Source organism: Equus asinus, chromosome 15 (assembly GCF_041296235.1).
Source record: "Equus asinus isolate D_3611 breed Donkey chromosome 15, EquAss-T2T_v2, whole genome shotgun sequence".
Taxonomy (NCBI): domain Eukaryota; kingdom Metazoa; phylum Chordata; class Mammalia; order Perissodactyla; family Equidae; genus Equus; species Equus asinus.
The window spans coordinates 8,096,672-8,113,719 of NC_091804.1; the positions used below are offsets into that span (position 1 = coordinate 8,096,672).

Here is a 17,048-nt window from a genome sequence, read left to right on the forward strand (position 1 = left end):
ATTTTGTTCAGCTTCCTGACGGAGGAAACGTTCCCTGTCTGTTAAGTACTAAGGCATTAAGCAAATGTTTGCCTAACCTTTGCTTCGAGCATAATCTTACCTTTTAATAAAATATACTCAAAAGGCTGCACTACAAGTTTTTCACAGCTCTGAGTCGTGTTCATACTAAGAAATGGAGGAATTTAAGAACCGTCTTGTTTGACTAGTAAGCCTACGTGACTAGTCTGAAAGCGATGGTGGCTGGGAATGGTATAAGAAGCTTAGAAGATGAAACAGAGATAAATACTCTCTGTCTTCCCGTGGGGATGTGAACTTGCAGGGAATTCTGACCATAGGCAGCTGGGAATGTGTGCCACGCTGAAATGGGAATAGCTCGGGACAAACCTGAGCTATTGGGAGGGGAAAATTTTTGTTTTGGCTTTCTCTTTCTTGAGGGGCTGGGGTGGGCTGGGGACCTGAGGGAAAAATTCCAACCTCTCTTCCACTCTGCCTCCCACAATCTCTTCCCCAATGGAGAAGGAATTGCAAATCCTATTGGTCAGAATCTGAGACACTCCATGGACCAAGTTCTACTAGTGGGTGGGGACCACTGGGCTCCCAAGGCTACAGCTCTGCCATCTCCTTCTTTTCCACCTCCTGCATCTTTGTGCCTGAGGCCTTCTTCTCATGTCCTCTTTTGCTTCCAGCTTCCCTGGGCAGGGCCTGCCTGTTAAAGATGAAACCAGCCATACTTTTTGTCCTGGTTTAGGTTTCCTGAAAACAGACCCTGAGACAAGGACATGAGTAGAAGTGATTTCTTTAGGAGATGATTCCAGGGGTCATCGTAGGGGAGTGGGAATGTGAGGCAGGAAAGAGAAGACAACCACAAGGGTGTGATCTCAAGAAAGTCATCCCTATGGGCACCTGGCACTCAGTTTCACTTGAGACCTCTGGGAGACAGTGTAGACCACACACCTAAGAGTTAGCCCTCCAAGAGTGGGGATGCTGATAAATTACACACTAACCCCCCTCAGTCATTAGTTAAGGGTTCTTCCCAAGAGGCATTAATCCTCTGGTACTTCCAGACTGCCCTGAAAGGGTAGAGCAAACTCCAGAGACTATAAAGGGCCTCAGGTAAAGAGATGCACGTGTCATGGACCAGGTTAAGAACCTCTGCTCTTCTTCCTCTCTATTGTTGTAACTCCTCCCTCTGTAGTTGAGTGGGATCAGCCATTTGTCTACGTGGATAGCTGGATGCTGTGCCACAGACCCGGGTGACTGAGACTGGAGGAAGCAGGAACTAGGAAACCTTATGCAGGCTTCCCAGTCTGAGCCACACTCTTCAATCCAGCCCGTGCCACAGAAGCCCTCTGTTAGGAGATGGGGCATCTTCGGATGCTTGCCTAAAGGTTAATTAAGCTGATATTTTGCAGCTCAGTTGGTTCTTTTACCTTGAGGATGCCACTCCCTTGTCAGGCATCTGCGGGGTGGGGTGAGGGGCAAGGGGGGCAGGCACAAGAGTGTAGGGTTTGGAGTACCCAAACCCGCATTCCAACCCCTAGTGTGTATTTTAGCCATTTTTAACTTTCCTGTTTCTCAGATTGCCCATTTTGAAAAAGGCAGTATTATGTCACATGAGGGCAGGAGGTTTTAGAGAAAAGCACAGGAATGTTTTCTTTCTTTTAAACTTAAATTCAATAGCAACTTCAAAAAAAAAAATCACACAAACCCCATAACAAGCAGGGGTTGAGTTTAGGCTGCATTCAAAAATCTACATTCATTTATGTCTCCATTATGAGTTAACATAACAAATTTTAAATTAGGCTTTAGGTCTCCAATTATATATCTTTTTTAAACAAACCCACAATTCTAATACTTGAGAACTGCATGATGTCTTTCTCCCCTTCTCAGAAGTGAAGTATGCACTGAAAGTACAGGGAACATTCAGTTATTAAGGTTTAAGTGAATTCTTCCTTTAAGAAATGAGAAGTGTCAACACTGGGCTAAATGTGCAGTGTTTAAATTTTAATTGTACCCACAAATGTACAGAGACTCTATAAATATGATTGTGTGCCTAGGAAGCTCTCTTGAGAAAGGTTAAATGCGATGAAAATGGCAAAGGAAGGGAAATAAAGGGAAAGAGAACTGCATGTCGGATCAAGACAGCTGGTGCTATTGAAATTGACAGTGCATACATTACTGAGGGGTAGGGAAGCGCTATTTTTGCTTGAAAAATAATAGGACATTGTAATCTGCTTCTGGAAGAAGCTGTATAGCTAGGAGGACATGATAGCTCTTCGAAAAGCAATTAAGCATCTCCTGGAGGAGACTGAAAACGGACTCGGGAAGAAATGCAAATAGCCTTCAGCCCCCATCATGTGTCAGCCCTTCAGAAGCCATGAGCCCTCCTGGAGCTGATGAAGGGCATTTGGTGAAATGTTAATGGGGAGCAAGGGTGTGCACAACTAGAGCCCGAAGCAAAAGGACCATGTTTAAAACCATCGAGAAAGGGAATTGCCGATGTTCATTTGTAACAAGCTGATTGCAAAATGGAAGTTCTCTCTGTGCTCTATCATAGCACTGGAAGGTGTGGTGTATGTTTGTCGGGATAGTCTACACTATCTATAGATCTATTTTTCAGGTATCCAGCTCTGCCTAATGGTTCATTACAAAACAAATACACCCCAGACTGGACTTGGAAAACAAACACACAGCCAGATAATTGCTTAGGCCTTCCTAGCATTAGTCATTCTTTCAAAGTTCGCCTCTAGATTAACATTGCCCCTCAGAATAGGCTTTCTCAGCCTGGACACTTTTGCCCTTTGGCTCTGGATAGTTCCTGGTTGGGGGCTCTCTTGTGCCCAGCACAGCCATGTTTAGCAGCATCGCTGGCCTCTGCCCACTAGACGCCAGTACTGCCCCCTCCAGGGATGACAACCAAAAATGTCTGCAGGCGCTGCCAAATGTCCCTAGGAGGAGGGGTGGGGAATGAGGTCAGAATCACCCCGGGCAGAGAACTGCCCCGTTAGATGAAGTAGAAAATCAGACTTTCTTGTCTTTATCATGCGCCAGCCCTTGGTACTGTGGACAGCTTGTGACCTTGAAGCCAGGTTGTCTAGCTGCAGATCCCTGCTCCCACGCTTTATGAGCGAGATCTGGACACCCAGTCCTGTAGCCTGGAGAGGGACGAAGGCTGTGTTCACTGTTTCTAGGGAAGCTTCTACTCTCTGAGCTCCAGGTGCTATTGCTGCTTTTCTGTAAATGAATTAAATCAACTAAAACAATCTATAAACTCTATCCAAGGCAAACACAAATAACAGGTCTGAAAGTGAAATGTCAGCTTTCCGCTAATGTGTGAATTTTCAAATCAGTTGAATGAAGGCATATTAATACACCCGTCTATGCCATGAGATGAGCAGATTTTAGGATTGTATGTGTTGGGGAGGGGTGGAGTATTCAGAGTCCACCCCAGGAGGCCGTCCTGATATTGATGATTCTAAAGGCCATGAAGGACGAAGGATGCTCACCCCGGGTTCCTGACTCAAGTAGGGAAATTTCTCTCTGTGTGCCACATCCAAAGTTCACCACTGGATGTCACCCGAGTCCAACCAAAGCTTTTCACTACAGCTCACGCATCTGACAGTTTCAGGGTCTGTGGAAGCAGATCAAGGAGGAAATCTGAAACCAGATTAGCCATCACTCGCGCATGCTCACAGACTGCTGTAAGGATGGAATGAAATGAAAAGCACCTTGTGCAGAGTTGGGATATAGCAGATAAGGTCAGTGCTCCCAGCAAATGCCTCTAACATTGTCATGCATCCCAGCACCTACAGCCTCCTTGAGTCCACTTTGCCCACACGCAGAGAGAGCCAGGTCTGTCTGGAGATGATGCTCTCCCACCACAACGCTTAATCAATGACCAACAGGCCAGAAGAAAGCTCAGCTTCCTTGCCTCAGTCCGGGCAGACCCTGAGGTGTAATTTACCGCACTTCGAGGCCCGGTGGGATCAGGTAGGAGCCAGCCACTGTAGGGCCTTGCCTGAGGTTGCACCCTTCTCGGGCTCCCTCCCCTTCCTGTCCTGCTGCCCTCTCTCCCTTACCTGGTTCTCCTGGGAGTCATTCGTCCATAAATCACTGTACGTAAATCCTCATCTCATGGTCTGTTTGGGGGGGACGTCATCAAAGACACTGGTTTACTGTTCGTGCCCTAGAAACGTCTGTTCCTTTCTTCTGTCTGCTTCAGGCAACAGTGGGATTTGGGAACATGTATCACCTAGAGTGGCCCAGCACCCCTCTGCCCTTTCCTGCAGGACAGAGCAGCATTGTGAGTCTGGCTCTGGTCCCTCTGAGCCTGGCTGAAGCTGGTTCCTGGGAACCTGTGTGTCTGCTTACCATCCTTGGGAGGCAAGGCTCAGGCTATGCCTGCTAATCCATTTGTGGTGGCGTTAATAGCAGTACCTTAAGGCTTGGGGAAAGATATGGAAGCAGAAAAAAAGACCCCAAAATCATTTTGGAGTCACAAGGAGCAGAGGAGAGGAGAAGGAGCAGGAGGAAAACTGACAAACCCTGAGTGATGAGAGTCCAGGAGGCGGCGAGTGGGCCCCCCGGGACTATGACCCAGGCTTTCTGCTGTGGTTTGTAGAAATCTAAAAGCTGGCATAGCCTTTTTTTTTTTTTTTCCAGCTTGACATAGGATTGCTCAGACAAATTAACATTCCCAACTGGTTCATTTGGCCAGAATACATTCATGTGCTGAAGCAAATAGGAGGCGGGTGAGGGCGGGTAAGAAGAGATGGGAGGTGGGAAAGGTGGGGAGAGATTGGTAGCACCAGCTCATTTTTTACCCCCCAAGCACACTGACTTTAGCGTAGTGTTCACTTGAGAAAAATGATTAAAACAATTGCTCACGTGTGACAGAAAAGTCATTTCCATTTAGAAAAATACTGAAATCATGGTTTGGGGAGCATTCTCTGTCTCCGTTAATAATGGGTTAGAGGGTAGATTATATAAAGCCTGTGGATCAATATGTGATTTTCCTGATTAAATTACCGATACACCGTGGAACTTGTAGGCGACGCAGCCAAGAGGACATCTTAGCATGGGAAGGCCCTTAAGTCATGAAAATTGTGTTTCAGGGTAGAACACAGAACAGTATTAGCTGTGTAATTTCTTTTACTCTTCTTTTTTTCACCATTTCAGGCGGATGAGGCTGGTTGTTGAAGAAATGAGATGTTCTTCCCAGTGTTCGCTTCCATTTCTTCTCTCCACTTGGAGCTGAAACACCCACTCCCTCCAGAGATTTGTTTAAATACTACATGAATGAGCCTATATTGAACCAGGTCCACAAGGGCACAAGCACCTCCTCAGCCAATAACACGAGAAACAGTAAGTGCCCACCTTTATCAGGGGTCAGGAAAGGGTGATGCCAAAGGCACTGACACCTTCTACTTAGCTTTCTTCTAAGCGTATGAAATATGCTAGAGTTTCCTAAAACTTCACTGCACAAGGACTGCAGCTGAATTTGGTCACACTGCGAACAATGAACTAAGTCAACTGTGACTCAAATATTTTTTGCACAAACAAAATATTTTTTGTCTTCACAAAAGCAGTTGGAGCAGGGAGGAGAGGTGTGGACCCCAATAACTTAGATGTTCTGGTAAATGTCAACTTGAGGCCTGATCATTCTTATAAATGCTTTACTTATTCCATTTCACTTTGCCATTTCACATAGCAAGTCTGACAAACCCTTGCTAGGCCTGGGTAGGAAAGGTCTGAGGAATTCATGGTCAGAAATTAAAGGCTAGCTTTCTAATCTTAACACCTGATGGGGATTCTCATTTACCTCTTACAGGTTTGCAGAAACCAAAAGTACCATTCCCAACCACTTGCCCCTTCAACAAGAGGTATGACTTTTAACAAAAAGAATGCTAGGACAGCAGGAATATGCCACGTAATGTGCCGGGATGAGCTCTCAGTGCTTTTAGCAGATAATCAGAGCCCTGCCTTCAACTGCCCTTTCTTGCCATTTGCTGAATATTCATTCATGGGAAGTAGCCAGGAAAGTGAATTGAAAAGACTATGCTCTGGAAATGAGATGTCCTACAGATTTGTAGGCTCGTTAATTAGGTCAACGTTAATAGTTTCTGCAGGACTACAAGGGTTTTACTCAAAAAGACCCTTGGCCACCTATGTCTCAGTCAAGGACATGTCACAATTGTGAGCACTCGAAGGAGCAGCTGAAATCAAGTGAAGTCGCTATCGGCTGTGTGTCCGCTGGCAGGGAGAGGCCAACGGCCTCCTGCCATTTGTGATATTCTTTGAGGACGCAGGAGAGTGCAGGAGGGAAGGACTTAAAGTAGGAGACCACTGGGGCTTATAATATCTCCCTGGCGCTCTCTCTTTTACCCAGGTGGTTTTAGATGTCTCTTTGACAGAGCACCAAAGACGTTTCCCTGATAATGAAGCCAGGGAAGATGCGCCATCCCAGACATTGAGTAAAACATTTGCCCAACTCGTGTGTGTGAGTGTGTGTGTGTGTGTGTGCCTGCATGTGTGTGTCTGCATCTTTGTGCTAAGCATTTGCAGTATGCCTTGCAAACAACTTCGAAAATGCTGTGGAGGAAAACAAAAGTGTTCTGAAAAGATTCTCAAGATAGACTTTTGATTCACTTAAAAAAAGAACTGTAGTTCTTCAAAGGTTTCCAAAATGTTTTAAAAGCCTCGCATTTTGAAGTTAATTTTACTACCATTATTTACACAATTACTGTGCACTGTGCTTGGTGATTTTACATACGATGTCTCATTTAATTTAATCCTCATAATTACCCCCAAAGTTAGTTGTTATTAATCTCAAAGGCATTATTATTCCCATGTGTAGATGAGTGAATTGGGAAGCAAGAGATTAAATGACATGAACATAGTCACGCAAACAACAGAAGTCTGAGCCATTATTCCTCAAGATGTGGGGGAGTTCATATTACAGGTTTTCCACTGGCTTTGACATAATTTGGGAGAACCAATCAGATGTAGCCTATTCTAATTACTTGTATTTATTATAGGATTATTTAACACAACACAGTTGTGTCCAATATAAAGTCATATACTCTAGTAGTCAATCCAGAATAAACTTCCCATTAGTATGCATTCCGCACCCATGCATACTCTTTTAGAGAAGGAGTGGAAGCCACAGGACCTCATTCTCCAGGTGGGTACCTGTTGTGGTCCATGGAGGTGTTCTCTCTTCTTCGGTGGTCACCTGGGCTGTCATGTGCTTTGGCCCTTGTATAAGGCTCTGATCAGAGTGCGGGTCAAAATGTCCGGCCAGAGACGTGAACTTCCAGCAGCAGGAGAGTGGAGGGACACACACCCCCCTGAGGTCATAGCCAGGGCCAGTAAGCTGTGGGAACCCAAGGGGCTTACACTCTGGTGGGATGCTCTCCTTTTGGGGTTGGCTTCCCAAGAGGTGTTATTGGTTACACCTTTGCTACGAGGCTATAGACAAATAAGACAACTCGACTTTGTTGAGCCTAAAGATGATTAGTTTACATGCTGACACCCACCTCGCTGTAGGTCTTAGAGATAAGCAAATTATATATCGACTCTAATGCGTTGATCTTTATAAGGTGTGGTATTCCTCACTGAGGTATGGATGACCCTCACATGTTGGTGCTGATGAAGGACTATGGCCAGAACTGGGGCTTCAAATCAAAATTATACACTCCATGCTACGTCACCAAATTGCTAGTGGAATGACTTGGGACTATTTCAGATAACTTCAGGTGATTTTTTTTTAATGAAACTAGAAAAAGTATGCAGTCTGGAAAGTGTTACAAAAATCTTTGATTTAGAAATCCGAGATGGTCTGAAAGGGTAAGTGCAAGTTCTCACCAGTGAAGCATCTGGCAGGTTAAAACACAACTCCTCCAGGGGAGGCCATTCTCCATCCAGCCCTCTTGGATCAGGTAATAGTGCCTGCCACTTAGGGGTCCTACTATGTCCAGACCCGTACACACATTGCAGTTAACTCCTGCAACAACCAGCAAGCAAGATGTTATTAGTTCCATTTATAGTCGAGAAAACTGAAGTCCAGCAGCGTCATAACCTTATTCAAGCATGCAGAGATAGGACACATACAACTCACATTACTCCATGGTGCCCTGGGCTCTGTCCTCATCATCCAACTCTTCTGAGCCACCAATTCTACACTGCCCTTAAACAAGATTTCATTTTGTTGCGTCAGCATCTACCATACCGACTCTTCTCACCTTTGACCAGTTTCTGTACTTTTCTTTTCCTGCGCTGGTAGCCACGCTGAACAGCTCTGCTCTAGGTAACATCTACCACTTGCCCTAAGTTGGCTCATGAAACCTGCTTGCCTGTGCTCCCCATATCCACTCCCCAGCATTGTTTCCTTATTCATCCAGAAGTGGTGTCACTGACTGGTTGCACTGAGGAACTCAAGGGTGGGTTTGGAAGCGTTTAACTGTTTTTCCAAACTTTTTTTCCCTTTTGTTATGTTGAGGAGATGCAATCACCAACCAGCCTGAACCAGACCAGCCCTCACCTCAAGAGCTACACCTATGACTTTTGCCTTATTTTAATGCTAAGATCTCTCCAGAAGGAGCTTAGGTCTTATTGCCATAACCTGCAGTGTATGTGGAAACATGTTTTCTAACTGAGCCTGTGCGAGCGAATACCCCACTCTCCCTTTTGAATATTCATTCCCCATCCGAAATGGTCCCTGCTTCCCTTTGTTCGGGGACACCCTGACTCTGGAAATGATTCCTCATGGGCTCCTATTTGCTGCAAATACTGCTTACTTTGTGAGACAACTACTTCTGGAGGAGACTCTGATTTAACTCGCCAGGAGGGAACCCACATTGGTTTCAGTAACAGTGGAAGTCTTATTCTCCATGTTGACAAATAAAAATGGCAAGCAATAGGATATATCGGAGAATATGAGGAAGCCATTTGGTATAAACCTAATTCGGCCTGACCTTGTCTTTCCAAAAGGGCCTGACCGTGGCTGTTGAGCATGCATTGTATATCTGCTTTAGATATTCCCTATGGCAAGAGCAAAGGCCCTTGAAATAAAGGCGCAACTTCCCTCCCCCTCCCAACGTTGGCATCTCCTTAAGGATTAAGCATCCTTCCTCAGGCTAGAAACTGATTGCTGTGCTCACCTGTGACCACCCAGCTCGAGACAATAGGCTTGCCTCTTGCTACGCCCTCTGAGAGAGCAGACCCACCACGTGCTGTGTCCATCAAGTGCTGTGCTGACAGGGCAATCTTGTGACTATTGTGGGAGGGACATTTCAATCCTATGTGAAACGTCCTATTTCGGGGCATATAACCACTCTATATACCTCACTTCTTTGGTGCCCTTTCTTCCTTTGGGAAGAAAGGCCCCGGGCCATGGTCCTCAGATTTCAGCTCGGAATAAACTCACCCAAATTTTCATTTATAGATTGGTTATGGATTGTTTTCGTCGACAATGTTCTGTGAGGTCAGGGATGGCAAATCAAATTTCTTAGTTCCCTCCCACAGGAAGACAGTACAAGCTACATAGTAAAATTTTAAAACTATGTGTGTGTGTGTGTGTGTGTGTGTGTGTGTATCTATAAACAAGCATCCATCAGCTTGGAGATATCAAGGAAACCTAGAAGCTAGAATTCCCTCAAGGATCCCTAGGCCTAGATTTTTTTTAAGGTCTTTTGGAGGAGATCATTGAGAGGACATGGCCGTGGTTGACCTGCAAGCTGAAGCTGGTCAAGCAAAGCCTCCTTACCTCCTCCCCTGTCCTTGGAATGTATGTTCCGCCCACTATTCCCACACTAGCAGCCATTTCAAGGACACAGCCTTGAGAGAGTGAGGTGCTGAGCCATCTGGACTGGAGAGGTGACTGGACCCTGGTAAGGCCTCTGTGTAGTTTTAAGAATCTGGTGGGCAGGTGCAGAGATCTACTTGTCTTGTGGCCCCCCAGACAAGCCTCATAAATAAGTGGCCTTGCTTATTAAAACTGCCACCTGGCAATCTGGAATGGCCTGCCTCTTTCTTCGGTCTCCCCTTGCCCTCCATGTACAGGGCCCAGCTTCAGATTTCACCTGGGGAACTCACCAGCTTGCGAACCAACAATGTCAGTGGTTGACAAGCTCGTAGAGGTGTTAAGATGTCCTTGCTCTTAGTGGGAAGGAAGGAAGAAAGATTCCCCAAGTGGAAATGGGTCCCAGAGGCCCCATTGCCCCCCAAACCCTCAGCACTTACCCCCTCTTCTCTGGGTAGAGAGCAGTAGACTACCAAGACGTGCCTGTGATGCCGGGGAGTGCTGGGTTAGGAACATCAAAGGCTTAGTCTTGGGGGAGTTGCTTCAACTCTCAGCTTCTCTAGGTTTTTTATTTGTTTCTTTATGTGTAAGTTGAGAGGAGGGAACTAAAATCAGTGTTTCTCAGTCTCTAACGTTGAAGGGGTTCAGAACAAACCTCACAAGATGCCACTTTGGCCTATGGATTGTTTTGAGCTGAAGGCACTTAAGAAGCAGCAGAGGGAGGAGGGTCCTCTGACCTCCCCCTTTCTACCTAAAAGCAGGTCATAAAAATTCCCCTGAGTAGGGTGCCCTTTCTGTGCCGGGAAGAGAAGAACACTCGCATCGCCAGGGACCGAGCGTTGATGCTGAAATGGACCTGTGAGGACAAACCTACTGAAATAACCCTCACCTTCCATTAGTTTCCCACACATATTTCCTAGTGACTGTCCCACAATTTACTGTCCCGGGCCCAAGCCCTTTTGTCTTGTCACATCCCCACAATTTATTGTTTTTTGTTTAAAATTGTGTACAGAATAAGCTTTTGGGCCGAATGGCTTCTTCAGGACTTCATTTTCCTTTTGAAGACTCACATTCATATAAAGATATTAAGTAAAATTTTTGCTCTTTTCCCATTAATCTGCCTCATGTCCATTTAATTCTTAGGTCCAGCCACGGAACCTAAAAGGGTAGAAAGAAGCTTTTACTCACCTACAATGTGTACGCGAATCAACTGAGGGTCCTGTTAAAATGCAGATTTTGGTTCAGCAGGTCTGCAGTGGGCCCCGAGATTCCTCATTCTAACCAGCTCCCAGGTGAGGCCCACTCTGGGGCTGGTCCAGGGATGGCATTTTGCATTCCAAGACCTGGATGGCATTTAAAGTTAGTACTCCCCCGCCTCCCAAGATAGAAACAAATAAGCTAGTGGGTTTGGGTTTGGGTTTCGGGGCTTTTTTTTGGTACCACTTTATTTGAATAATCTCCATAAGACTTTTGGCAAAAACATATTCCCCCAGTCACAGTGGACACAGCTGAAAAATGACCCTGTGGTCCAAGTCTTCAGCTTGTCCTTCATGACCTCCTCTTCATGCTTGTGGGATGACCAGACCACAGAAAACTGCAGAACAAACCCTATTCCCAAGGCCCCTCCCACAGACTTTCTATACCCCAAAGTGAAAAATGTTTAAAAAATTTTTTTAACTCAGAAATTATGAATTTTTTTTGAGAATAGTACGGGCCTTTTAATTGCACGTAAACAAAAACTCATATCTACATCAAAAGAATTACTTTAGCAGTACACAATCAAAGCAGATTTCCAGTTAAATATAGAAAAATGTGTGGATCCATTGGGACCACCAAATCTGCATCCCCTCACCAGATTCTTGACGCATCATCCTTGACTGGGGGATTTACACAGGAAGAGGAAATTCAAAGTTGAAATAGAAGTACAGAAAATAACCCACAGACATTTTTATTTCCTGTGTCTTTTGATTTGAAGCTTGCCTAACATCCAGTGACAGCACATGTTAAGGGGAAACTCTTTCATTAAAAATATTTCGTGAATTTCTCCACCACCACTACAGACACACATACTTATTTAAAATTTGGAGAGAGGTAAATTGATCATTTATAAGGTAAAATTACTCAATTGAAATAATTTGTGAGAAATAATTTGTCTGAAATGACAGCTTTTTCTCCCCCAGCCCCTCCAGCTTCACACCCCAAAGACGTCAAATATTAAAAGTAACAATCTTAGAGTATTCGTTTATGATAAAACCCCTTCAGGTACATTATAACACTCCAATTAGCCAGAGAGACAAATTAAGTAGAAAATATCATGTCCAAAGGGAAGACCTGTGACCTACCAAGTTTATACAGGGAGCCAAAGAGCTGGAAAGAATTACTATTTAGAAATAGCTACAAATAAACCATCTTCGCTATGCATCCCTGTGTAAGAGAAGATTCTCTAGGCTGAAAAATAATTGAAAAATAATTCTCTGCTTTCAATTTGCCCACTTGAGCCAAACATCACCCCACCCAGCTGGTGCGAAGACCAGGCCCGCAAAAAACGAGACTGAGTTGAATACCCTCCTTTATCTGCCACCTCCGGCCCCAAGGCCCAGCCCTCCTGTGAGGTAACAAATCTTGGAAACAAAAGTCAGAAATTAGGGACATATATTTTTTGGTTATTTTCATTTTTCCTTTATTTTTGGTGTTTCCTTTCTATCTCCAGATTTGTCTAATTTCTTACTCGCAGAAGAAGTCAATATCCTAGAAAAAAACAAAAACAAAAAAAAGATTGAACTGAGCAAGCAGGGCCAGAAAACAGATGCAGGTTCTTTATCTAAAATCATCTGTGATCAAAGGGAAATTTGGATTTAAAAGAAGTAAAGATTGAACCCCAAAGCGTATGACATAATTATCACCTTCAGTCAAAAACTACTGAAAATGAAGGTTCTCAAATACCCTTTTAATTTATGGTTATTTGGCACATTCAAGCTCAACACTAAGAAGCAATGACAAGCGAGTCCCGTTTGTGTAGGCTGGGCAATGTTTTGAATTATTTCTTACAGCAATTAGCTCCAGGAGAATCGCTTTAGAACAACCACCTTGCCAAGTAGCTCAAAAGGGATCTTTTTATTTCTGTCCTGGGTTTGTGAGACCCCAGGGCTTTAAAAAGAGTATAATTTTTTTCATACATAAGTAGAGTCTATCTACCACAAAAGTAAGGCATTCAAAGATTTTTCCAGAATGTTTTGATTTTGTTAAATATAGGCATTAATTTTTTTTCTCAGCCCAAGTCTTTTAGCAAATAAGTATAACCATCAGTAAGAGTCAGCTAATACTATTTTGATTTCTTTCTTTGTGACATGGACTCCTTTCCAGGATAACTTGCATCCAAACCAAAAATTGACTAGTGGAGCACTAATCTTTCAACCTTTGTTAGTAGGTATAATGCTCCCTGAAACCTCACTATCTCAGACACGTCACCACTGGAAGTTGGGGGGCTTTGCTTGATACATCTGGTAAGTCACATGACGCATTTATAACCCCAGCCTACATTACCCCAAGATCTGCGTCCTTCTCTGGCCACATCTAGGATGCTTACCGTGGTGGGGACTTCCTTGGTGGCTTCCTGGTACACATGTTGCTCCTCAACCAAGTTACTGGGGAAGTAACCCACGGTTCCCATCTCATCCTCATGGCGATCACCATAAACCTGAGTGCCCAGAAGCGTAACAGTCAGGGGAAGGCTGACATGAGTCTTCTAGAAATCCTCAGACATCCTGTTTGCTATTAATGCAAGTTACATAACTACCAATGCCTCGATTTTCACTCTGGATTACAGCAGGCTCAGAGCCAAATTTGTAGTTTACCTGTAGCAACGAGGTTAACCCACAGAAATTGTCCATCTATTCTTTGGTGGCTCGGTCTTGCTGGTGACACTACTTTAGCATTCTTTTGTTTTATGCAGTCCTGTGAGCTTCCTGAAGTCTTTTTGGAAGCCGTAAGTAAATAAACTCAGTAAAGTTTTTGAAAAAGTAAATAGATATTTTTATTTTAAAGGACTCATATTTCTCAGTTTTGAAAAATTCAAATAAACAGATACTTGATTGAATTTAAGATTTAATTCTTCATTACTTGAAAATCTATCTGTGGGGCTGCAGCTGAGGACAGTAAATTAATCCTGTTTCATCCCTCCCCAGGGGCCACTCCTGCATGTTTTTACTGAAGAAAGCAGAGTCTTTGGAATTAAAAAGGATGCTAAAGTTTCTTTAAAAATATTGAAACATAGACTGACTGCCAACACATATGACTTTTACTTGGCAAATCTGCTCAAACATTTTTGAATAAGATTCAAACGCTTTGGGATGTTCAAGCCTCTATGTGTTTGATATGTTTTTCTTGCCAAAACATCGCATAAACCTACATTTGGTTATGTTATGAAATTATCTTTTGTTTCTTTAAAATGCAATAAAAGCAAACACACATGAATTTTTGCATTTACATCTATAACCTCTACACTGTTCTTAACAGCTAGTCTAAACGTTAAGATGCATTGAAGACAGTTAATAGAGGAAAAATTAAGAGCAACATATGTCAAGATGTGGGCATATTTTTAATAATCTCGTCTTACACTGCCAGCCCAAAATTCTCCAGCTTCATTTTCTTTTACCAGCTTTGAGTAAACATAGATCTGCTGCCCTTTTTTAACGTTAATAAATCTACAGTCTGGGGCATTGTAATCTTCTTGAGCTCTGGCCAGAGAAATAGTATCTGGAAGAAAAAAACATTGAAATGACTACATTTTAGGCTCCCGGATTTTATAACAGTAAAAAGGCAGAGCATATCAGAAAACTAGGAAATCAGAGCAACGAAGCCCTCCCAGGTTACAGCTCGTGTTCAACTCAAGAAGAGCAAGATAGCCAAGGTATTAAAGCTGCATCCAACAGGGTCTTAGCAAGTGAACTCTCCACAGTAAGACACCAGAAGCACAGACCAGGAGAAGCAATGCCAATCATATGCATATTAGGGAAGAGTCATTTCAAAGTACAGTTAGATTTTATGCTGTTAGTGAATATTTTTTCAATTCTATAATAGAAAGATAATGAAAGGCATAAAGAGGTCCTTACAGACACACTCGTCATCTGCACAGAGCTTCTTGGAAGCAAGTCTGTCCATGAATATTCCATGCACGGCACATATGGCCACAAGACCTGGGAAGAAAAGTGACAAGAGTCTTGCCATCTTCTTTTTTTGCTGTTTTGCTGTCGCCGTTTGGGTGGAAGTAGAAACTGACTTCAGTGGTTCCTGTCTTTTATGTGAAAGCCAGACATCTGGCTAAATCTCCCTGGCCAATGGGAGGGTGTCTACCGTTCCTCTGCTTTCATAACAGCTCCTGGGCTCCAGGGGCTATTTGGCATCTGATTTTCCAAAGAGACTTGAACTCTATGTCTTTTTTATATCCAGATGATATCCAAAACGGTCCACTGTTGTTAAAACCACTTTCACTGTGCTTTATCGCACCAGCAGGATATCGCTGAAGGAACTATGAGAATTTTAAATCACTTTTTAAGACTTTTTTCGTTCAACTCTCATTTTCCTTCAACTTACAAGCAAAGATGTGTTAACTGTAGGAATCTGTTGAATATGTGAGATTATATATTTAGTACAAATAATTTTTATTTAAACAAATCCAATTAATAAACATTAGGATTTATATAATAGATAAATAAAGGATGCTTAAGTTTACGAATCATTCATGATAGGATTCTTACAAGTCATGTCTGTCTTGGGGTGGACATGGATTGTAACACACTAGTTGTTGTCACAACCGGACCCTACTAATAGGGAAGGGAGGGATGAGTGGGTTGGGAAAAATAGAACAATCTTCTTTCCACCTTCTCTCTCTGAGACTTGAAATTCAGTCTCAAATGCTCATGGATCACGGATCGTAGAGAAGGGAGTAAAGTTAGAGGTGTGTGTTACCCCCCACCCCACATTGCCTACTTCAGGCATCTTTCCCATGGAAAGAAGGCCCTGCTAGAAGTCACCAAGTCAAAGCACTAATACCTGGTTCCACCTACTCAACAGGTATTCAGTGAGCACCTACTGTGTGCCAGGCACTGTTCTAGGCACCAGAGAGACAACCGTGAATAAAAACACGTCCCAAGGGTTTAATTTCTATTAGGAAAGACGGACAATGGGTTGCTGCTTGTTATAGGGCGTTTGGGGCTGTCACCTCTCTCATAAGGTGCCCCCTCTGGTTATTTCCAGAATTGAGGCCTGAGTCGGGATGCCCTGTCCAACGTGGTTGACGATGAGGTTTCGGAGCAGACCCTCCTTCTTCCTTCCCCTTAATGTGGTCATCTCAGAAAATGAAGGACAAGAATTGAACTTACAAAGTATTTCTGTACAAAACTATTTTTCAAGGGATAGACTGGGAAAGCAAAATATACTTACAGTGTAATAAAAAAGTTTGATTGTTTTGGCCATGTGTTTGCGTGCATGTGTATATAATAAAGCTTTATTGCTTGGGTGGGGGCAGGGTTGGGGGGTATGTGTTATTTTCAGGGAAGGATCTTTTATACAGTTGGCCCTGATTTGGAAGCTTGTTTAATTCAGTATCTCCATTATAGATGAGGAAACTGAAGCCCAGCTAAGGCCAGGGCCGCCTGTCCTAACCACCCCATCCGAAGGTTCCGCAGCAGGATTGCGCTCCGGTGCTGTTTCCATTCATCCACTGTCAAAACAGAATTGGGAGTTTAAGTCCTTTATTTCCTGCTTCGCTTCAAGGAAAGAATGAGTTAGAAATCATCTTTGGAAGCAGAATGCCAGGGCATTTTTCCTTCCTATAATCTAGGGGCCTAAGAGGATCTCTGGGAAAACTAAAGCGTTGATTAAATCTTCTTAATCCTGCTCGGGCAGCTGTTTTACAGACTGTTAGTCTCACGTCAGCCCCCAGCACAGGAGAGTTAAAAGACAGTTACCACTTAAGAGGCACTTTAAGAAACGGGGACCGCACAAACTGAGATTGCCACGCCGCTACAGCTCCCCGAGAGCAGGGTGAAACGTTGACTAGAGCCACATCTGAGCGCTCCCAACAACACAGCAAAGAGAGGCTGATGCCAACACGAAGCCATTATTGGCCACTCGAAGGTGGAGAAGCAAAGATAAGTGATGTCAAGCCTCCTGAGCGCGTCCTGGGCAGACCTGGGATGTCCTAGCCTTCTGCCATGGGGAGCCACGGAATGGAACTAGAGGCCTC

The 17,048-nt window shown here is 43.9% G+C and overlaps 1 protein-coding gene and 1 long non-coding RNA gene across 3 annotated transcripts; one reads left to right on the forward strand and one right to left on the reverse strand.

Moving 5' to 3' along the window:
• Positions 1-3,633: 3,633 nt before the first annotated feature.
• Positions 3,634-16,268, forward strand: LOC123277179 (uncharacterized). 2 transcript variants are annotated; one of them, XR_006513925.2, is made up of 3 exons: positions 3,634-3,758; positions 5,179-5,364; positions 16,058-16,198. It is a non-coding gene; the product is annotated as an uncharacterized lncRNA (long non-coding RNA). The 2 variants fall into 2 exon arrangements; XR_011494549.1 differs by having other exon boundaries at positions 3,752-3,990; positions 16,058-16,268.
• OTOR (otoraplin) lies at positions 11,736-15,188 on the reverse strand. Its single transcript, XM_014829689.3, has 4 exons — positions 14,914-15,188; positions 14,418-14,557; positions 13,389-13,499; positions 11,736-12,550 (listed from the first exon to the last, which is right to left on the reverse strand). The coding sequence occupies exons 1-4, from the start codon at positions 15,026-15,028 to the stop codon at positions 12,527-12,529; spliced, it is 390 nt and encodes a 129-aa protein (XP_014685175.1). The 5' UTR covers positions 15,029-15,188; the 3' UTR covers positions 11,736-12,526.
• Positions 16,269-17,048: the final 780 nt, after the last annotated feature.